Source organism: Puma concolor, chromosome B3 (genome assembly GCF_028749965.1).
Source record: "Puma concolor isolate L17-30 chromosome B3, mPumCon1.1.hap2, whole genome shotgun sequence".
Lineage (NCBI taxonomy): Eukaryota > Metazoa > Chordata > Mammalia > Carnivora > Felidae > Puma > Puma concolor.
In genome coordinates this window covers 96,780,124-96,803,575 of record NC_141672.1, presented here as the reverse complement: position 1 = coordinate 96,803,575, position 23,452 = coordinate 96,780,124, and the positions used below count along the sequence as shown (strand labels likewise).

The 23,452-nt window shown below is 38.9% G+C and overlaps 1 protein-coding gene across 2 annotated transcripts in view; it reads left to right on the top strand.

The window, feature by feature from the left end:
- Positions 1 to 5,972: 5,972 nt before the first annotated feature.
- LEO1 (LEO1 component of Paf1/RNA polymerase II complex) overlaps positions 5,973 to 23,452 on the top strand; it is a 39,514-nt gene continuing 22,034 nt past the window's right edge. The window contains exons 1-6 of one of the 2 annotated variants that reach the window (XM_025918951.2): positions 5,973 to 6,294; positions 15,196 to 15,948; positions 18,234 to 18,338; positions 21,171 to 21,265; positions 22,229 to 22,374; positions 23,151 to 23,235. In XM_025918951.2, coding sequence (XP_025774736.1) covers positions 6,237 to 6,294; positions 15,196 to 15,948; positions 18,234 to 18,338; positions 21,171 to 21,265; positions 22,229 to 22,374; positions 23,151 to 23,235 — 1,242 coding nt within the window. In that variant the 5' untranslated portion in view covers positions 5,973 to 6,236. Of the gene's footprint in view, positions 6,295 to 12,869; positions 12,893 to 15,195; positions 15,949 to 18,233; positions 18,339 to 21,170; positions 21,266 to 22,228; positions 22,375 to 23,150; positions 23,236 to 23,452 lie in introns of those variants that run through there. The other variant, XM_086710695.1, reaches the window with a different exon arrangement.

Sequence of the window (23,452 nt, the reverse complement as noted above, 5' to 3'; positions counted from 1 at the left end):
GTGTGTGACATTTTAAAAGTCAAATAGTACTACTACACTTAAAATACTCAGTGTTTACATAACTATGACCAAGCAAGTCTTATTAGCTGTGTAACCTAGGGAAAAACCACTTAGTTTCTCTGTGTTTCCTTCAGGTTCCTTATGTATAATATAGGAATATATTAGGAAAGAATAAGTTAGTTCTGGCCCAGAAGCCCTTAGCCACAATTCTGAAATCCAAAAGCTCTAAAATAAAAAGTACATAGCATTTGGTAGCAAATGCTGCCGGGAACTGACCTAAAGCTATTTAAAGTTTTATCACTCTTAGTTTGGATTTTTGTACATTTTGCCATAGAAATTTAATTTTGATTTGGGATATATCGTCTTCAGACCTAATTAGATGTGTTGAGGAATAAATATATATGTGCTGTATTCCCTTTCTAAAATCTGGGAAAATATCCAAATCTTGAAACATATGTGGTTCCAAGAGTCTTGGATAAAGGACAATGGAGCCATATAAAAAGCACTCACAACATCTCCTAGCAGGTGTAGGTATTATGTGTTATCTCTTATTATTACCAGCTGAGCCACATAGCATTCTGTAGCCTTTGGAGGGCTACATTTCCTATTTCCTTGGAGGCAATAATTTCCTTGGTTTTCTGTTTGCTTAGTTTTTTTTTTTTAATTTAAGTGTTTATTTATTTTTGAGAGAGAGAGAGACAGAGTGCAAGAAGGGGAGGGCCAGAGAGAGAAGGAGACACAGAATCTGAAGCAGGCTCCAGGCTCTGAGCCGTCAGCACAGAGCTTGACACAGGGCTCAAACCCACGAACTGTGAGATCACAACCTGAGCTGAAGTCAGACGCTTAACTGACTGAGACACCCTGGCTCTCCTCTGTTTGCTTAGTTTTAATGTGTCAGGTACAAATTTTTTTATACTCTAATTACAGGAAAATACCCATTCAAAATATTCAAACACATCAGATATGAATATACAAAACTAAGTGTATATATTTATGAATTTATTAGTATATTCTTTTATTGTGTCTCATCTTCCACCAAAATGCAAGTTTCTGAGAACAGATGCTTGGTCTATTTTGTGTTCTGTTGTATCTCCCGTGCCCACAATAGTTTCTGGCTTGGAGAAGGCACTTAAATCCCTATTGGATGAGTGACTGCAGCAGGTATTCCATTAGCTGTGTGTCCTTCTCAGACTGCTCTCTCTGGGAGCCTTCTGTGCTCTTGCTCCATTCTGGACCAGCAGCCTTTTAGGATCATAGGGATTCCTTTTGCATCTTTCCAATCTTGGGGTTCCTTTTCCTCTAAAGCTTTTCTCTTCCTTGGTTTAGTTCTTCATTTTGGTGGGTCACATTTCATAGACTGTCAAGTACTTTAGTAACTCTTCCAATTGCTATTGCTATATAACAAACTACCTCAAAACTTGTGGCATTCTGCCACAACACCCACTCATTGTTTTCTGGGTTCTGTGAGATAAGAATTTCAGAAAGTCTCAGCTGGGCATTTGTGACCTGGGGTCTCTGACTGAGCTTGTCTTCAGATGGAGCTGGAACCACAGGAGGTTTACAGCAGCTGAAGACTGGTTAGATATTTCTCTCTCTCTCTTTTCAGATATCTCTTTTTATGTAGTTGAGGACCTCTCCATTTGGTCTGTGTGTCTAGTTTGGGCATCTTCATGGTATGGCAACCTTAGGTCTCCTTATATAGATGCTGGCTTACACAGAATATTATTTATTATTCTTTCCTTGTACTTAATGATAGGTTGGTTGGATACAGAATTCTAGAATGAACCATTTTCCTTAAGGATTTTGTTTTCTAACTTTCAGAATTGTTGTTGATAAATCCATTGTTAATTCCAGATCTTTTAAAGTTTTTATTTAATTTATTTTTTTTTTTTTAATTTGAGAGAGAGAGGGAGAGAATGTGAGTGGGGGAAAGGAGGCGGGCTGAGGGGGGAGAGAGAGAATCTTAAGCAGGCTCTGCGTTCACTTCAGAGCCCAATGAATGGCTCAATCCCACAACCCTGGGATCAGGACTGAGCCAAAATCAAGAGTCAGACTCTCAAATGACTGAGCCAGTTAGGTGCCCCAATTCCAGATCCTTTCTATGTCAGCTGATTTTTCTCTCTCTAGAAGCTTTTAAAATGTTCTCTTTATCCATAGTGTTCTGAAACTTCGTGTGAATCAGGGAATAGATTTAAGTAAAATAACATAAGTTTTGCTTGGCTGAATTTTACATTCTGCTCAATTTTATATTTCGAAAAATGGGTTCCTTCCCATTACTTCAATAGTCTAGCTTGAATCAACCTGTCTTAGTCTACTTGGACAGCTTTGATAAAATACCATAGACTAGGCAGCTCATACATAACTATATACACATATATAACTATATATACATAATTTGTTTCTTATTCTTCTGGAGGTTGGGGGGCCTAAGATCAAAGTGCCAGGATGACAGCATTCTGGTAAGGGTCCTCTTCCTTCCTCCTGGTTCACAGCCAGGACTTTCTTGCTGTGTCCTCCCATGTTGGAAAGGGCTAGGGAGTTCTGTAATGTCTCTTTTATAAGAATTTGAAATCTATTCATGTGGGCTCCACCCTCATGACCTAATCACTTCCCAAACTTCCCGCCTTCTAGTATCATTACTTTGGCATTGGGATTTCAGTATGAATTTTGAGGGGACACAGACATTCAGAACATAGTACTAAGAAACCTTTCCTGACAGACTGCCATTCATGTTGGTCATTTTCTGGCTTTCCATTCTTCAGGACCTGTATATAGTTTATAATTTACTTCTGAAACTTAAATTCATCAGATGTTTTACACTATTTTCCCTCAAACTTGTGTATACACACACACACACACACGTTACATATACCATGTTTGCTATTATTTTTATATCCCTATACCACCCATTGCAGAGATCCAATTCAGCAAAGAATCTAATAAAGGCAGACTATAAGTGAGTGCTCCATAGCTTCCAAGAAATGAGCTGCCCCATTGTTGACTCATGGCTAGGGACAGAAACTGCAAGACTTCTCTCTTCCTCTCTAGTTCAGACCAAACGGTTCTTTTTATTTTATTTATTTATTTCTAATGTTTATTTATTCTTCAGAGAGAGACAGAGCATGAGTGAGAGAGGGGCAGAGAGAGAAAGGGGGACACAGAATCTGAAGCAGGCTCCAGGGTCTGAGCGCTCAGCACAGACCCTGACACCGGGCTTGAACTCACAAACTATGAGATCATGGTCTGAGCCCAAGTCGGACGCTTAATGGACTGAGCCACTCAGGTGCCCCATCAGCCTGTTTCTTTTAAAGGTTAGCTCCGGGGCACCTGGGTGGCTCAGTTGGTTAAGCTTCCAGACTCTAAGATCAAGCCCCTCTCTGGCTGCATGCTGGGCATGAAGACTGCTTAAGATTCTCTCTCCCCATAACACGTCTGGGTGGCTCAGTCAGTTAAGCCTCTGACTCAGGTCATGATTTCATAGTTCATGGGATTGAGCCCATGATGGGATTTTCTGTCTCCCCCTCTCTGCCTCTCCCCTGCTTGCTCTCTCTCTCTCTCTCAAACTAACTAAATGAACATTACAAAAAGAGGGGGCACCTGGGTGGCTGTTGGTTAACTGACTTCAACTCAGGTTCATGAGTTTGAGCCCCACATTGGGCTCTCGGCTGTCGGTGCGAAGCTGGCTTGGGATCCTCTGTCTCCCTCTCTCTCTGCCTCTAGCTCTTGCTCTCTCAAAAATAATAAAACATTAAAAAAAAAAAAAAAGATTCTTTCTTCCTCTCCCTCTGCCCCTCCCTCACTGCTGCTTATGCTCCTGGGCTTCTCTCCCTCTCTTTCTCTTATACTGTTTCAACTTGATGTGAACATAGAGTTTATAAATCTTAAAGGTATTCTTGTTATTTTGTAAAAATACTTGTAATAATACAGTAATTGTGCTGTTATATAATCAGTCTAGTTGAATCTCTCTGGAGATATTGTGGGTGTATCAAAGGTCACAATTCTGAGGATCTGTCTTCACCTTATGAAGGCAGAAAATGGGGAAAGAGAGACAACCTCTCAAAAATTTGGTAACAAGGTAAAGCTGCTCTGTAGTTGTTTTATTTAATCACACATTTGATAGATAAAATTCTCCATCCCTGTGAGCAAATCAAGAGATAATCTTAACACCCAAAATTAAATGAATCAAACACAGGGACACCTGGGTGGTTCAGTTGGTTAAGCATCTGACTCTTGATTTCGGCTCAGGTAATGATCTCATGGTTCATGGGTTTGAGCCCCATGTCAGGCTCACACTGACACTGCAGAGCCTGCTTAGGATTCTCTCTCTCCCTCTCTCTGCCCCTCCTCCACACATGTGAGCATGCTCTCTCAAAATAACTAAATAAAGTAAAAAAAAAAAATGTTTTGAAAACACAAACCCAATAGGACGACCTTCTCTGAAGTGAAAAGATCATCTTAAATACTCTAAACATCAATGAAAGTGACCTGGGTGTAACCTCAGGCAAGCAGTACATCAATGATTGTGATTGATTTGGCTGAAATCTAGTTGAATGTATTGTATTTTGTATGAGGAAAGGCAATGAATAGAACAATGATCAGTATAAAGTAGAACAAAAACAAAAAAAGTAAAAAGCCAGAAGTTATTTGTTTTGCATTTTTATTCAAATGAAATCAACACAAAGTCTATTTATTAGTCACGAATATAGGCACTGTAATTCAAGACTGAATAAGTGCACTTTTCAAAGATAGTACTCTGAATGAAAATGAATCACAAATCGAATACTTATTTTTCCAGTATACCCAAAAGTTTTAAAGTGATTCCGTCTACCTAGTCTTACACTTTCCATTTTAAACACAACAGCTCTAGAATTGATACCATATCCACTTGAACCCTGTCAGGCACTCTTATCTGTAACAAAAACCTATCTCATAATCTCCAAATTAAAAATCCATATTGCTTGTCCAAGATCAAAACCCTTATGAGACAAAACCCTTATCTGAACTAAATCAGGTAATAATTTAGCACAAGATGTACATTTTTTTAAAAAACCAAAATATAAGCTTTCTAAAAAAAGACTTAGTCTGTAACATATTCAAGTCATTCTTTCTTTAAGCTTCAGTGAAGCAAGAGGGTTTACCTAGCAGTAACCTATTATGAAAATTCTTACTGTCTGATTTTATAATGTACAATTATAGCCACATTTCCTACCAAAATAAAACTTTTTGTCAGCAAAATGAACACAGTGGAACCCTCTGAATAGTGTTTTTCCAGTTGCATGCTGTAATCCACTAGTAAATCATGAAAGCAATTTAGTGGGTTCACTGCTTGCTGGCATTAAAACCAAAACAAAACAAAAGCTGAAATAGAATAAAGGAGAGTAGGAAATCTCAGGCAGCATCTTAGTGGTAAAGAAGTATTGTTTTGTGAAATATTTCATTTTATACAGTAAGTGTATAGTGGGTTAGGATGTAAAATTTGTTTGAGATACACTGCTCTGAAACTGTAGTTGTCAAAAAGCGGTCTGAAGAAAACCCTTTCAAGGGGTCTGAGAGGTCCTGTCTGTACGAGGCTAGATTTTCTTCACATGCCTTCAACCAAAACATTTCTCAGTAGACTGAATGTAGAAGCAGGTATGAGAATTAAGCTGTCTTCTAAGCCAGACATTAAAGATCTTTTCAAAACTGTAAAACAATTCCACTCTTCCAATTTTTTGGTTTTGAAAAGACTACAGTCATTTAAAATTTTAAAATACTATTTATGTTAACCTGTTATTTACACATTTTGAATTTAAATTTAATATTTGAATTGCTTTAATTGCTAATACGTTAAATAGCAACAGATACAACCTACACGAAATTCTCTATGGAGTTCTCAACAATTTGGGAACCGCTCGCCAATCTGAAACAAAGGACTTCAGGCCTGATTCGTGGCAGGTTTAACTCGGTCTAGGCCCTTCCGCCCAGCGACTCAAGAAACGCCCACGCCGCGGACACCCAGACGGGAGACGCCCCACCCTCTGTGAGAGTGCTCGCAAATAGGAACGGATATCGACTAAAGGGCGGGACTTATGCTCACAGTGGACATGGGAGAGTCAATGAGCAGGCAAATACCAGGTCACAGAAGGAAAGGAGGCTTTCAGCGAATCTTTGCGACACTGTCGCGTTTCGTTGGTTCCCTGCCGTAAAGACAGCCGCGGAGGCGCCCCCAGCCGAGGCAGTGGCGGACGTGCGGGTCGATGGCGGATATGGAGGATCTCTTCGGGAGCGACGCTGATAGCGATGCTGAGCGTAAAGGTGGGATCGGTTGGGCTTCAGGGGAGTGGTGCGTGTAGGGGCTTCTGCTGCAGGAGCCCGAAGGCGGTACGGTTCCGGGTCTGCGAACCCTGAGGTGTTACGGACCAGTGGTGGCGCTTCCTCCACGCCTGCCTCAGCGCCCCCTGCACTCCTGGCGGTACCAGCCTCCCTGGGCGGGAATCGGAGAGACGAACACGGAGTGTGAGGCTCGGGGTTCTTGGTGTCCGTGGAGCATGCGGTGCTTGGGAGCCGGTGGGGTGAAGGCGCGGGGCAGAGGTGGCGGCGCAGGAGAGCCTGCGCGGCCCGGGTAAGAACCTGGGGGTCCTGCTCTGTCCTGTTTTGCACAAGTGAGCGCAGAGTAAGATCTGTTTGAATGAATGGATAGTAGGTGCTCGGGAATATGGGTATGAGATGGACGAATTTGCAGAGGGGCTCAGAAAGCCCTCTTGATTGAAATCAGAGTGGCGTGATGCGGAGTTTGAGATGTCTGGGTGAGGAGGACTGGCAGGATACAGGGGTAGGGCTTTACATAGGCGTTATGCACCGGAGACGATGTGTCTTGTGAGAACCTGTGCAGAAACTGGAATTTGAGTCTATGGTATTAGATGGAGAGCATATGGGATCTGTGTTTGGAGAGGAGAAAGGATTTGTTGATTAAATGAATGATTAGTGGTGCATGGAAGTACTTCTGGCACAAGGACTGTGGATGTTTGAGTTTGAAATATGAATAAGAGTTATTTGAAGTGACAAGGGCCCCAAGACCAAGTTCAGAATTCTTGAAAGCCCCCAGGCTCAAAGTAACGTTATCTACTTTTTTTCCTTAGCAAAATGCATTATTGTTGTGGTTCTTTTTTTCTCTAACTCCAGTTTATTTATATTTTTGAGTGTAGTGAAGTGAGCACCAGGTGGAAATCTAGTGTGAGGGCTCCACTGAGATGGGTATTCAGGAGGTTCCAGTTGGGATGAGTCTGGAAATAGAGAGTCCTGTATACTAACTCTTGTTCCATTACCTTTGCTGGTGTTTTCTTTTCCCCCTTATTTTTACTTGTTTGTATCCCATTTACCTTTCAAGGCACAGTTCTATGTGAACTTTCCCATGACTCACTGTCATGAAGTTGTTCATTCATTCAATAAGTATTAATTGATCCCCTATTATGTTCTAGCTACTTTGGTGGGTGTCAGGGACAGAATGATGAAAAGGTTGTCTCCCCGACCCGTAGGCTTATGTGGATGCTTAATACATATTTGTAAGTAGTTGGATAGAAAGAAACAATAGTTTAGTAAGATGTACCCTGCATTGCTTTTCTGTTGCTAACCCAGTGTATGGAGAAGTGATGTGGGGAGATGGTTGCTTTTCTGGGCTTCATGTTTTACTTTTGTGTGAGTCTGTTGCTGCTTTCTTCCACGTTACGGTTAGATAATAGGACACTGTAGGATTGACTTACAAATCTGTCCTTGAAGATTGCTTTGGTCTTGAAGGTAGTATGGATGTGACAGGGCAATTCCTGTTAAGCCTAGCATATTTCATTAGTAAGACAGTTGTGGAAAATAACTACACCTGACAAATATCTTGCCGTAACAATGGGTAAAATCTCTACCTAGGCTCAACATTTCTTTTATGTATAATTGTGTCAGGTGTCTTATTTCTTTTAACAGTGTTTTGTAGCTTTAATTGTAAAAATCTTGCACCTCCTGAGTTCAATTTACTCCTAAGTATTTTAGTCTTTTGAATACTATCTCAGGTGAAGTTGTTATCTTAATTTCATTTTTGAATTGTTCATTGCTAGTGTATAGAAATATAACTGATTTTTGTATGTGTATCTTCTATCTTGCAACCTTGCTGACTCTACTAGCTGTAATTAGTTTTTTGTGCGTGCATTCTTTAGGATTTTCTACGTAAGAGATCTTGTCATGTACAAATATAGTTTCACCTCTTTTGCAATTTGGATGTTTTTATTTCTTTTTCTTGCCTAATTGCCGCAGCTACAACTTTCTGTACAATGTTGTATCCAAGTGGTAAGAATGGATATGCTAGTCGGGAGAAAGCATCCGTGCCATCACAATTACATATATTAGCTGTGGGTTTTTGTAGATGCCCTTTTTCAGGTTGAGAAAATTCCCTTTTATCCCTAGTTTGTTGAGTAGTTTTATCACGAAAGGGTGTTGGATTTTGTCAAATGTCTTTTCTCCATCAGTTAAAATGCTCACTTTTGGGGGCACCTGGGTGGCTCAGTTGGTTAAGCATCTGACTTTGGCTTAGGTCATGATCTCATGGTGTGTTTGTTTTAGCCCCACATAGGGCTCTGTGCTCACAGCTCAGGGCCTGGAGCCTGCTTTGGATTCTCTGTCTCCTTCTCTCTCTCTCTCTGCCTCTCCCTCGCCTGTGCTCTCTCTCAAAAATAAACATTTTTTAAAAATGCTCACTTTTCTTGGGGTGCCTGGGTGGCTTAGTTGGTTGAGCATCTGACTCTTGATTTCTGCTCAGGTCATGATCCCAGGGTTGTGGGATTAAGCCCCATGTTGGGCTCTGTGCTGAGCCTGCTTAAGATATTCTCTCTCTCTCTCTCTCTCTCTCTCTCTCTCCCCCTCCCTCCCCCCCTCTCCCCCGCTCTCTCCCCTTCTCTCCTTGTGCCAGTCTCTCCCCTGCTTGGGCTTGCTCCTTCTTTCTCTCTAAAATTAAAAAAAAAAAAAAAAAAAAAAGCTTTGCTTTATTTGGTTAATATGGTCACAATAATCTTGAACCACCATTTATTCCTAGGATAGCTCCCACTTTGTCATATCCTTTTAATATGCTGTTGGGTTCAGTTTGCTAGTATTTTGTTTAGTATTTTTGCATTTGTATTCATAAGGCTTATTGGTCTGTAGTTTTCTTTATTCATGACATCTTTGGTTTTGGTATCAGGATAATGCTGGCCTCATAGAATGGATTAGGAACTGTTCCCTTTGCTTCAAAGAGTTTGAGAAGAATAAGCATTAATTCTTTAAACATTTGATAGGATTCATGAGTGGAGCCATCTTCTGGTCCTGGGTGTTTGTTGGTTTTGTTTTTTTTTTTTTTTTTTAATTTTTCTAATATTTATTTTTGAGACAGAGATAGAGTGTGAGTGGGGAAGGGGTAGAGAGAGAGGGAGACACAGAATCCGCAGCAGGCTCCAGGTTCTGAGCTGTCAGCACAGAGCCCAATGTGGGGCTCAAACTCACAAACTGTGAGATCATGACCTGAGCCAAAGTTGGACGCTCAACTGAACGAGCCACCCAGGCACCCCGTTGGATTTATTTTTTATTTTTTCCCCAGTAAGCTCTATGCCCATCATGGGGCTTGAACTCACGACTTTGAGATCAAGATTCAGACACTCTACCTACTGAGCCAGCCAGGCTCCCCTGAGATTTCTCTTTTTTTTTTTAATTTTTTAAAAAATGTTTATTTCTGAGAGAGAGAGACAGAGTATGAACAGGGGAGGGACAGAGAGAGAGAGGGAGACACAGAATCTGAAGCAGGCTCCAAGCTCTGAGCTGTCAGCACAGAACCCAGTGTGGGGCTCAAACTCATGAACTGCGAGATCATGACCTGAGCCCAAATTGGATGTTTGACTGAGCCACGCAGATGCCCCGAGATTTCTCTTTTTTTAATGTAGGTGTTTACAGCTACAGATTTCCCTTTCAGCACTGCTTTCTCTACATCCCTTACCTTTTGGCATCCTGTATTTTCATTTTCATTCATCGGAAAATATTTGTAATTTCCTTTGTGATTTCTTCTTTGAGCCCGTGATTGTTTGAGTGCATTGTTTAATATGCACTTGTGAATTTTCGAGATTTGCCTCTGTTACTGAATTCATTTTCATTCCATTGTTGTCAGTAAAGATACTTCACGTTTTCAACCTTCTTAAATGTACTGAAATTTGTTTTGGATCGTAACATATGCTCTAACCTGGAGAATGTTCAGTGTGCACTTGGGAAGAATGATGGTAGTGGAGTGTTCTATTGATGTCTATATGTGTGGTTGGTTTATAGTATTATTTAAGTTCTCTGTTTCCTCATTGATCTTCTGCCTAGTTCTGGCTGTTATTGTAAGTGGACTATTGAAGTTTCCAACTGTTGTTTTTGGACTATTTCTCCCTTCAGTTCTGTCAGTTTTTGTTTTTAGGTGCATATATGTTTACAACTATTATATCTTCATGTCAGATGGGCCCTTTTATTTCGTAATGTCCTTTTTTATCTTGTAACAATTTTGTCTTAAGATTTATTTTGTTTAATATTAGTATAACCACTATAGCTCTCTTTTCGTTACTATTTACATGGAGTATCTTTTTCCATCCTTTCACTTTCAACCTATTTGAGTATGCGGTTGCTGATGCATAGGGGCACTTGTACCCCAATGTTTATAGCGGCACTTTCAACAATTATGGAAAGAGCCTAAATGTCCATCAACTGATGAATGGATAAAGAAGATGTGGTTTATGCAATGGAATACTACTTGTCAATGAGAAAGAATGAAATACGGCCTTTTGTAGCAACGTGGATGGAACTGGAGAGTGTTATGCTAAGTGAAATAAGTCATACAGGGAAAGACAGATACCATATGTTTTCACTCTTATGTGGATCCTGAAAAACTTAACAGAAGACCATGGGGGAGCGGGAGGGGGAAAAAGTTACAGAGAGGGAAGGAGGCACACCATAAGAGACTCTTAAAAACTGAGAATAAACTGAGGGTTGATGGGGGGGTGGGAGGGAGGGGAAAGTGGGTGATGGGCATTGAGGAGGGCACCTGTTGGGATGAGCACTGGGTGTTGTATAGAAACCAATTTGATAATAAATTTCATATTAAAAAAATAATAAAGAGAGACTCTTACAGATAATTTGCAAAAAAGTAAAAAATTAAACAAATAGAAATTCATTTTGCCAATTCCTGCCTTTTCATTGGAGAAATTAATCATTTCTGTTTAAAATAATTATTGATAAGGAAGCACTTTTGCCATTTTGCTATTTGTTTTCTATATGTCATATCTTTTTTGTTCCTCAATTCGTATATTGTTCTCCCCCCCTTTTTTTTAAGTTTTTATTTATTTATTTTGAGAGGGGAGGGAGGGGCAGAGAGAGGGAGACAGAGGATCCAAAGCAGGCTCCATGCCATCAGTGTAGAGCCTGATGTGGGGCTCAGTCCCAGAAACTGTGAGACCATGACCTGAGCCAAAATCAAGATTGGAGGCTTACCTGACTGAGCCGCCCAGGTGCCCAGTCTCTTTTTTTAAGACTGATTTTCTTTTAGGGTACTATTGATTTCCTTCTTGTTTATTTTTCTGTATAGTTTTTAGTTTTTTTCTTAGCGGTTATTCTGGTGATTACAGTTAACATCTTGAATTATAATAATCTAGTTTGGATTAATATCAACTTAATTTTAGCAGTACAGGCACATTTTTTTCTACATAGTTCATCCTCTCTTGCCTTTGTTGTTATTGTCACAAATTACATCTTTATACATTGACTTCCCAGTGATGTGGTTTTATAATTACTGTTTTATGTTACTGTGTTTGAAATGTAATCAAGAAAGGAGTTCCTAGAAATACATTGATGTTAACTTTTATAATTACCTATTTAGTTTCCTTATTCTTTATTTCCTCACGTGGATTCAAACTGCTGTCATTTCATTTAAGCTGGACAGGCTTCGTTTAGGAGGCAGGCCTAGTAGCAATAAACTCTGTTTTTGTTTGTCTGGGAATGTCTCAGTTTTGCCAGTTTTTTATTGATGTGAAATTCATATAAAATTAACCATTTTTTAAATTTTTTTTAAAGTTTATTTATTTTGAGAGACAGAGGGAGAGTGCAGGTGGGGGAGGGGCAGAGAGACAGAGGGGTACAGAGGATCCAAAGAGTTCGATGTGGGGCTCAAACTCATGAACTGTTAGATCATGACCCAAACCTAAGTCAGAAGCTTAACTGACTGAACCACCCAGGTGCCCCTAAAATTAATGGTTTTAAAGTGAGCAATTGGGTATTTAGCACCTTTACAATGTTTGCATCTTTTGGCTGTTTGAGTAGTGCTGCTATGAACTGTATTTAAGTTTATTTATTTATTTTTGAGAAAGAGCGAGCAAGTGCACAAGTTGGGGAGGGATAGGGAGAGGGGGCAGAAGATCCAAAGCAGGCTCTAGGCTCAGCTGTCGGTGCAGGGCCGGATGATACCGGCACTCAAACTCACAAACCATGTGATCATGACCTGACCTGAAGTCAGGCACTTACTGACTGAGCCACCCAGGTGCCCCTGCTATGAACATTTGTGTACAAGTATTTGAATGCCTGTTTTCAATTCTTTTGAGTATATACATAGGGGTGGAATTGCTGAGTCATATGGTAATTCTTTGTTTAACTTTTGAGGAATTACACCATTTTCCGGAAGGACCAGACCATTTTACATTACTACCAGCAATATTCGAGGGTTTCATTTTTTTTCACATCCTCAGTAACACTTATTGTACATTTTTCTTTTTTTTTAATGTAGCCATCTCTGTTGGTGTCAAGTGGTATCTCATTGTGAATTCAATTTGCATTTCCTAATGGCTAATGATGTGGAATAGACTTCTCATGTGCTCATTGGCCATTGGTATGTATAACTTTGGACAAATGTCATTTCAAGTCCTTTGTCCACTTTTTAATTGTGTAGTCTTTTTGTTGAGTAGTAAACATTGTTTATGTATCTGGATATCTGGGTACTAGACACTTAGCAGATACATGGTTTGCAAATATTTTGTCCTATTCTTTTTGTTGTTTTTTCAGTTTCTTGATAATGTCTTTTGTATAGAAGTTTTTCTTTTTGAAGAAGTCTGATTTCTGTATTTTTTCTTCTGTCACTTCTATCATGCTTTCATTCTGAAGTCTAGTTTTGCTGGGAATATAATTCTTGGTTGACAGTCTTTGTTCCAGTATTTTGGATATGTTAATCCACTGCCTTCTCGTTTCCATGGTTTCTGACAAGAAATCATTGTTCTCGAGAATTCCTTGTGTGGAACAAATTGCTTCTCTTGCTGCTTTCAGCATTCTTTTTTTTTGCCTTTGTCTTTAACCGTTTGATAATGCCGTGTGTAGGTGTGGATCTCTAATTTTATCCTATTTGGCATTCACTAAGTTTCTTGAATGTCTTTGATTACATTTGGGATGTGTTTGACCATTATTTCTTCAAATAATCTTTCTGCCCTTTCTTCTTCTGGGACTCCCATTATGTATATGTTGGTACACTTGATGGTATCCCACAAATCTTTTAGATTTTATTTTTCTTAATTTTTTTCTCTTCTGTTCCTCACTTAATCTTCATTGACTTCTTCTAAAGTTTACTGATTCTGCCTTCTTCCTGCTTACATCTGTTCTTTAGCTCCCTAATGAATTTTCACTTCATTTATTGTATTTTTCAACTCCAGAATTTCTTTTTGGCTCTTTTTAAATAATATGTTTAAAAAAAATCTGTCTTTTTATTGATATTCTCTATTTGGTAAAACATCATTTTCCTTGTCTGGGCTTCTTCTGGGATAGTTTCTAGCCTTTTTTCATACATATGGGCCATACTTCCTTGGTTCTTTGTATTTCTTTATAGTTTTTTGTTGATAACTTGTCATTTTGAGTATTATAATGTGGTAACTCAAGAAATCAAATTCTCTCCCTTCCTCAGGATTTGTTGTTGCTGTTTGTTGCAGTAGTTATTGTTTAGTGATTCTTTTGAACTAGGTTAGTAAAGCCCACAATCTTTGTTGTGTGTGGCCACTAAAATCTCTGCCCTTTAACATAATGGTCAGCTTGTGATTAGACAGAGATATCCTTAAATGCCTAGAACCAAAAACAAAAAAACAAAATAAGACAAAACAAAAAAAAACCTCCCAGTCTTTGCAGTTGGGTCTCTGTGTTGGGCAGGCTTTCAACTCTCAACCCGGCAGTTTACAACCTGTTTTTGCCTTCATCTTTTGCTTTAAGCACAGAACCTGAAGGTCAACTGGAAGTGAGAGCTTAGTACCCTCTAAATTCTTTGCTGGGCATGTGCACAGCCCTGGGCAAGTATGTGGCCTTCCAGATCTCTAGGAATATATGAGAGCTTGTAAAAGCCCTTACTCCCTGAATGATGTAATTCTCCAGCCTTTCCTCTTAATTACTTGCCCCAAAGCTTCTTAGTTAATTACTTGCCACAGCTACTATCCATTATCCCAGGCAGTGGCAACTAATACATTTGCCTGTAAATGTTTTTGGCAAACATTCCCAGGTAGCTGCCTTTGAGAGACTTCTAAGTGAGATAAAGTCAGCCCTTTGAGCCAGTCCAGTGATCCACCAGGCAGATCAAAACTAACAACCATGATTCTTTGTGAATGAGGTCCCTTCTGCTCCCTTTAGTAGTGGTCCACGTACCAGAAATTTGGGCTATCTTTAAGGCATTATTGAGCTGGGGAGTTGGGGTTGGAATGGAGCAACAGGATAAATTAAAACATAAAGTTTTGGGGCGCCTGGGTGGCGCAGTCGGTTAAGCGTCCGACTTCAGCCAGGTCACGATCTCGCGGTCCGTGAGTTCGAGCCCCGCGTCGGGCTCTGGGCTGATGGCTCAGAGCCTGGAGCCTGTTTCCGATTCTGTGTCTCCCTCTCTCTCTGCCCCTCCCCTGTTCATGCTCTGTCTCTCTCTGTCCCAAAAATAAATAAACGTTGAAAAAAAAAATTAAAAAAAAAACAAAGTTTTATTGGAGTTCACCTGGTTTTTCTTGTTAAGCATTCCCCTGGTTGCTGCAGCTTTTGGTTAGTTTCCTGAGTAGAGAGAAAATTGATTTTGATGGTTTTTGACATGTTTTCTCATTCCTTTTATGTTGGGATTGACTTTTGGTGCTCTTTACCTTGCCTTTTTCACTGACATGATTCTGTGTTTATATGATCTCATAGATTCGGATTCTGGATCAGACTCGGATTCTGATCAAGAGAATGTTGCTTCTGGCAGTAATGCCTCTGGAAGTGAAAGTGAGCAAGATGAAAGAGGTGATTCAGGAAAGCCAAGTAATAAGGAACTGTTTGGAGATGACAGTGAGGATGAGGGAGCTTCACATCACAGTGGGAGTGATAATCACTCTGAAAGATCAGACAATAGGTCAGAAGCTTCTGAGCGTTCTGACCATGAAGACAATGACCCCTCAGATGTAGATCAGCACAGTGGATCAGAAGCTCATAATGATGATGAAGATGAAGGTCATAGATCAGATGGAGGGAGCCATCATTCAGAAGCAGAAGGTTCTGAAAAAGCACATTCAGATGATGAAAAATGGGACAGAGAAGATAAAAGCGACCAGTCAGATGATGAAAAGATACAAAATTCCGATGATGAAGAGAGGGTACAAGGATCTGATGAAGATAAGCTGCAGAATTCTGATGATGATGAGAAAATGCAAAACACAGATGATGAGGACAGGCCTCAGCTTTCAGATGATGAGAGACAACTGTCAGAAGAGGAGAAGGCTAATTCTGATGATGAACGGCCAGCAGCTTCTGATAATGATGATGAGAAACAGAATTCTGATGATGAAGAACGGCCACAGATGTCTGATGAGGAGAAAATGCAAAATTCTGATGATGAAAGGCCACAGGCCTCAGATGAAGAACACAGGCATTCAGATGATGAAGAGGAACAGGACCAGAAATCAGGTAATGCATTTATGAGAACCAAAATGGTTTAGTAGAAGCGTCCATATACAGCAGTGGTGCAGTATCCATGCCCACCTTTAGTACCTGTTTTTCTCTTCTGTTCCTCCATTTCAGCCCTTTCTAAGTATACGTTTTGCTTTATATTTTTCCCCCTAATAATCCATTTATTTTTATCTACCATCATTTGTTAATTGATGATAGATCAAGAAAAAAAAGAGGACAGTCTCCAGGAAAGATATATGGTGCTTAAGTAGCTAGGTAATGAATGGAGTTGGTTCCATTTCTGTGGGTAACTGAGAAGCATGCCTCAGGTGAGAATAGATTTGCCTGGGGAAAAAAAGCAATGCCATTGAAAATTTCCATAGGGTAGTTGTACTGACTTGTAAATCTCATACTCCAGCTCAAGGTTTTTGAGATCCAAAATTTGATCATCCAGAGGTAATTAGTCTCCAAGGAGTTCATTCAAACTAGTCACTTATACTGATAGTATAAGAAACTAGTTTATAAACATTGAGTTGCAAAATTATTGATTTTGAGAGGATCAGTTATTTCTCTCTTGTCATTGTATACTTGCTGTTGGGGAAAATCGACATTGGATACCAAATGGTAATATCAGGAGGTTGCCTGGGGAGTATAACATCCAGAAGATGAAAACGTGGCTGGATGATCTCAGTGAGCTATGGTAGCTTGACACATGCATCCTCTAGAGAGATGTGCTTGGGTCAGAATACTTATTTCTTAAAGCTGCAGGAAACACATAGCCTAACTTTGGCTACTGACTCCCTTTTATAATAGTTATGTACACTGTTCTTCTCAAGTTAACACATTCTTCGTATAGAATATTGAAATTTGGAGATCTTGTTTCTTTGCATTGTAAAAGTCACTTTGGTTAGGTTAGAATTCTTAAGTAATACCTAGATTGTTTCATTTCCATAGGTGATTGATTATACTCACATATTGATCCTGTCATCTTAGCTTAGATATGGGGGAGAGGGCCTTTAATCCTCTAATACATACTCACAGGATAGCATTCAAGACCACATTTTGGCATTATATTTGGGAGGAGGCCAAAGAATTTCGAGAGATGGATAAAGGTCTGTCTAGACTACAGGACTGCAATAAGTATTCAATAACTAGTTTTGGGTAGAGTTATTTGTACTGGTAGCAGAATCATTAAAGTTCATGAATTACTTCCCCAATAATAGCAGACTAACCTAAGGCTAGGGTTATGGTGGGGAATCTTATAGCTGGTTATTCTGCTTAACTCTTACCTAGATCGACGTGGTTTTCTTCAAGTTGACAATTAGGGAAATAGTTGTACCATCCAGAGATAGTGACATACAGTTGACTCTTGAACAACATGGGTTTGAACTCTGTGGGTCTCCTTATATGCAAGGTTTTCATTAAATATAGTACATTATTATAAATGTATTTTATGATTTTTCTTAATATTTTCTTTTTTCTAGCTTTGTTGTAAGAATACAGAGTGTGTAACATACCAAATATGTGTTAACTGTTTATGTTGTCAGGAAGGCTTCCAGTCAACAATAGGGTATCAGTAGTTGTTTTGGGGGAGTCAGACATTATTTGTGGATTTTTGACTGTGTTGTGTGTGTGGGGGGGGCAGTGTCCCTAACCTCCATGTTGTTCAACTGTATTTGTCTCTTCCATTGATTGCAATGTTTTTATCTCTGTTTTTCTTTTTTTGTAATGAGTCCTATATAAATTTGGTCATAAGTTTCAGTACCACTTTTTTCATTCTATCAGGTTTTTCTGCTTATAGAAAATAATGTTCCTTGAATTAATTTTATTTTTAAATTAACTACAGGTTGTATGTGTATGTACAGTTAGTAGTGTTAACACATAAATATCTTTGTGTAACCATCCCACAGTCAGGATGCAGAACAGTTCTGTTAACCTAAAAAACTCCCTCATTCTGTCCCTTTTGTAGTCACATCCTTTCTCCACCACTGTCCCCTGACAATTACTGATCTGTTTTCTCACTGCACTTTTGTCTTTGGGAGAATGTCATTAGTAAAATGGAATCAGATGTAGTATGTAGCCTTTTTTTCTTTAATTTAGACTTCTTTCACCTAGCAGGATGCATTTGAGATTTATCTAAATTGTTAACATGTATCAGTAGTTCATTCTTATTTATTACTGAGTAGTTTTCCATTGTATGGGTACACCACAGTTTGTTTAGCCCCAGTGTTGCTTTTAAAGCACAGAATTCAAAGTTAAGATATGACTGTGATTATGAAGAACTTCTAATTCTACCCTTACAGAGTCTGCAAGGGGCAGTGACAGTGAAGACGAAGTTTTACGGATGAAACGCAAGAATGCAATTGCCTCTGATTCAGAAGCAGATAGTGACACTGAGGTACCAAAAGGTATTCCAGTTACTTCTTTTACATATATATATTTCTGTCTCTCTTTCTTCATTTAACTGTAGTGCACTGTCGACTCTGGACATTTACCCCAGACTGCAAGATCCATGGAAAAGAGTGTGGATACACTTAGTGTACACAGGGAAGTTGTACAGATATGAGAAATCATTTATGCTTAATCAGTTGGAGAAGAACCTGTTGCTGCTGCTTTTTTTCTTCTTCTTTTTTTTAACCTAAGCCCTATGCCCAGTGTGGGGCTTGAACACATGACCCTGAGATCAAGCATCGCATGCTCTACTGATAGAGCCAGCCCCACCCCTCTGCTTCTTCATTTATAGTTAGATAAATCTGTTGTTAGGAGGCTGAGGCTCTGATTGAGGTGGCAACGTCCATTTCTTTAGTTTGAATACTGATAGTTTCAGGACAACTAGTTCTTAATTCCTTAGTAGGTTAATAACACAAGAAGGACTTGATTCTTTAAAGCTATGGGTTAGATGAAGAAGTCATAAAAACCCAGGATTAAGTAAGGTAGGTTTGTTAAAAGGATAAAAGATCTGCCTGTTCATCTCTATGGGTGACTGTTTCAAATGGCAGATTGCTGTACAATACAGATGTTAGTGTAAAAGTTTCCACAAACATAAATTTGATAGTTTCATTACACACAACCATTGTGCTAAATGGTAATTAGGCATTAATGTTAAATACCTTATATAAATTATTGTAAGTAACACTATAAGTAAAGCAAATAGAGGGTCAACTAGAGAGAAAAGGAGAGAGCTGGCAGAACAGGAAGTTGTGGGATTTACTTAAAGATCTTTGGATCTGTAGCTAGTGGTTATGTGCCTGGACTTTGGAATCAGATGATCCAAGTTAGAATCTCTGTGGCTCCACTTTCCAGCTGTATGAAGTTTGGTCAAATCAGTTATTTACTACCCTTCAGTTTTCTGATCTGTAAAAGGGAGATGATGCTAGCTGTCTTAGAGGGTTGGTATCAGAATTCGATATATTCATTCTTTTATTTAGCTCGGTTGTTTATTGAGAACCTACTGTGTACTAGTACTGTTCTGGGTGCTGGGAATGTAGCAATGATCAACATTCTGGTAGGGTCAGGGTAGGTTAGGGAGACTGATAATGACACGAAGTAAATTAAACATACACTATGTCAGATGGTGTTAAGAACTAGGAAGAAAATGAATCAGAATGGACATGAGTTGGGTGGTATTTCATTTTGATTTTATCATACAGATGAACTTGGCAGAACCTGGACCTTCCTTGCCTCCCTTTTTTTTTTTTTTTTTTTATATTTTAATTGTTATGGCTTTATTTTTTTAGAGCTGTTTGTGTTTTAGAGCAGTTTAGGGTTCACTCTGGAATTGGGGGAAGATACAGAGATTTCCCACATACCTCCTGCCCTCACACATGCATAATCTACCTCATTATCAGCATCCCCCACCAGAGCGGTACATGTATTACAATTGGTGAACCTACACTGATACGTCATTATCCAAAGCCCATAGTTTATATTACGGTTCACTCTGGTTCACTCTTGGTGTTGTACATTTTGTGTGTTTGGACAAATGTGAGTGACCTGTATCCATCATTATGGTATCATATCGAGGAGTTAGTTTCACTGTCCTAAAACCCCTCATGTTCTACCTATTCATCTCTCCTTGCACCTAACATCTGGCAATTGCTGATCTTTTTATTGATTCCATAGTTTTGCCTTTTCCAGAATGTCATATAATTGGAGTTATATAGAACGTAGCCTTTTCTGATTGGCTTCTTTTACTTAGTAATGTACATTTCCTCCATGTCTTTTATGGCTTGACCGCTTACTTTTTTTTTTTTTTTTTTAGGACTGAGTAATATTCCTTTGGATTTATCAGTTTATCCATTCACCTACTGAAGGACATCTTGGTTACTTCCAAGTTTTGGCAAATATGAATAAAGCTGCTGTAAACATTTGTTTGCAGGTTTTAGTGTGGACATAAGTTTGCAACTCCTTTGGGTAAATACCAAGGAGCATGATTGTTAGAGCATATGGTGAGAGTTTGTTTAGCTTTCTAAGAAACTGCCAGGCTGTCTTCTAAAGTAGCTATCGCATTTGCATTCCTGTGAACAATGATTGAGAGTTCCTGTTGCTCCACATTTTTGCCAGCATTTAGTGTTGTCAGTGTTCTGGATTGGGGCCATTCTAGTGTGTTGCCTCTTCTTTTTTTCAGGGCTTTTTTTCTCCCCTTTGTCTCAGTAGCTCTCTCTCATGGTTTTATTGTAGACTATATCATTGCCAATGATTGTAACTGCTCTATAATCTCAGTTTCAAGCAGTCTACTTTCTGACCACCCTCCTATCTTTCTTTCACCCCCTCCTCTACCTTTTGTTTATTGGCTTATTACAGATTATTGTTGTTGTTTTACCAAACTTAGCTGAAGTTCTGCCTCTGATGAGAGGGGCCTGGATAGACAGGGGCCTGCATTTTTAAAACTTGAGGGACTGTGTAGAGAATAGGCCTGTATTGAGGGCTTGAGCCCCAAATGTGAGTATCTAGACTGTAGGAGGACATTTGGGCTCCTGGAGAATAAAGGAAAACAGAAGAACAGGTTGCAGAAAATGAAGGGAAAATAAATGTTTCCTTTACAGCCTTGCCTTTCCCTGAATTTGCCCCCTTCCCCCTCCATAGGTACTCTGGTCACATCTTTGAGAGCCAGGTTCAGAGTTGTGTTTGTGTAGTTTCCTGGTGCCTGGTCCAGAAACCTTGGGACTATGTGGAAGGGATAACTTTGAAGAACTTTTGTAATGTATATTAATACTGTGAATTTTTCCTCTATATTACAGATAACAGTGGAACCATGGATCTATTTGGAGGTGCAGATGATATATCTTCAGGAAGTGATGGTGAAGATAAACCACCTACTCCAGGACAGCCTGTTGTAAGTAAAATTGCCAGGGTGAACTGTGCCCTTATTGAAGGCTAAGTAAATGTTTCAGAGATTAAGGATCTCTTTTATGCCGAGAAGAGAAGTTGCTAACTCTTTTGCAATATAAAAGTACAATGAACAGATGACTTTCTTAGTTATGTAGGGAACACATGTTTATAAAGGGGAGTAGGAGTAACCACCCTGGTACATTCATCCGCGGGAATGCCATTCAGCAATGAAAAGGTTGAAGTATTGATACACACAAGAACTTGGATGAAAGTCCAGGGTATGCAGTGTGAGAAAAAGCCAATCCCAAAAAGTTACGCACTCTATGATTCCACTTACATAGTATTCTTGAAATGACAAACTTACAGAATTTAGAAGGGATGAGGGTAAGGACAAAGTGGATGTAGCTATAAAAAGGTGATATGAATCTTTGTAATGATGGAAATGTTCTGTATTGATTATATCAAGGTCAATCTCCTGGTTGCCATATAGGTTTTACAAAGTGTTACCACGGGGGAAACTGGATATAAACAAAAAGTAAGTAAGTGCCTGGCATGAGGTTGGTGCCATGCTGTAAGAGAGGAGACTGCAGCGATCTGTGACTGGAAAAACTGATTTAAATGTCTTTCTTGTTCATGCCAAGAAGTGTGTACTGTTGATAATCTTCTCTCATTTTAATTGAAAGAGTGACTCCTGTTGGTGAATATGTGGAAGACAGATTTATCACAAAAGAGATTTTTTTTTTTTTTTTAAGACATCTTTTCTTACATTGATGCTTCCGAACTGATCTTGTTTCCCTTGCAGTTTTTGGTGGGGGCTGAATGGGTAGGGATGGGGACTGAGGGCTGTTTTAGCTCCAGAGTCCCAATACCCTTCTTGTCTACCTAAGTCATTAAAGTGTGGAAGTTGAGCTAGGCTAGACCATTTCTAAGGTTCTATTAAGCTCTAAAATTCTGTTTCTTTTACTAGGATGAAAATGGATTGCCTCAGGATCAACAGGAGGAGGAGCCAATTCCTGAGACCAGAATAGAAGTAGAAATACCCAAAGTAAACACTGATTTAGGAAATGACTTGTATTTTGTTAAACTGCCCAACTTTCTCAGTGTAGAGCCCAGGTAAGGGGATCAGTTAAAAGCATTTCTTAAAAGAAAGAAAGAAAGAAAGAAAAAAGGCGTTTCTAGATGTTGGATAGAAATATGTGGAATGTTGATATTTTTCTGATTTTACATTAGTTGGCTAATCACAAAATGGAATATCGATCATGTGTCTCTGAAAAAATAAGCATATCTTGTGATAGAAAAAGTATGGACTGATGTTAAAGGAGACTTTTAATGTTTGTAATTGTTTTTAGCAGTTGATACGTTCTTATGAGTTAATAGAAATTGCAAGCCTTTGGGTGTTTTTCAACTAGTGCAGCCCTGAAAAAGCTGAAATTGGGAGTGGTGGAATGTGCTAGAGATACTAAACGTGTCCACTTTAGCTGCCATTGTGGATGTAGAAAAACTAATGGTTTGGGACAGATAAACAGTGTTGATGGATATTATTCACTAAGTAACATATAAGCTTGGTTCATTTTTTTTTCCCTAGTAAAATGATGTAGAAAGCTAGAGCAGGTATGCCCTGTTCTTTGGAAGACATATAAAAGTAAAGAATATTTTGAATATTTAGCCTTGCTTTTCAAGCAGTATGTATTAGCACCAAATTTCAAGAAGGGGCAGTAATTTGAATACTTCCTTGAAATTGAACATGAAGGTATTTATTTGACCATTATGATTTTTCATTATATTATGATTTTTAGTATAATGGAGTATGTTAATAGAGATGTTATTAGATAGCTGTAATGTTCCTTATAAAATGTAATTAATAACTTTATTTTAAAAACAATTTGTAGACCTTTTGATCCTCAGTATTACGAAGATGAATTTGAAGATGAGGAAATGCTAGACGAAGAAGGTCGAACCAGGTTAAAATTAAAGGTACTTTTCCATGTTTTACTCATTTAGTTTTTCCTTTTCTAAAGTAAAACCTGGGGATATTCACTTGAGACTTGAGCTTTTCAGAATAATTTATGTTTTTCTTTTCATAAATAAATTGTCTTTTCAGAGTATTTTTAGGAAGGAAATATATAGCTTTTTCTCTGTAAAGGTGGCACTTTTCCATCATTGTTTTCACTCTTATATGTTTTTGATGCTT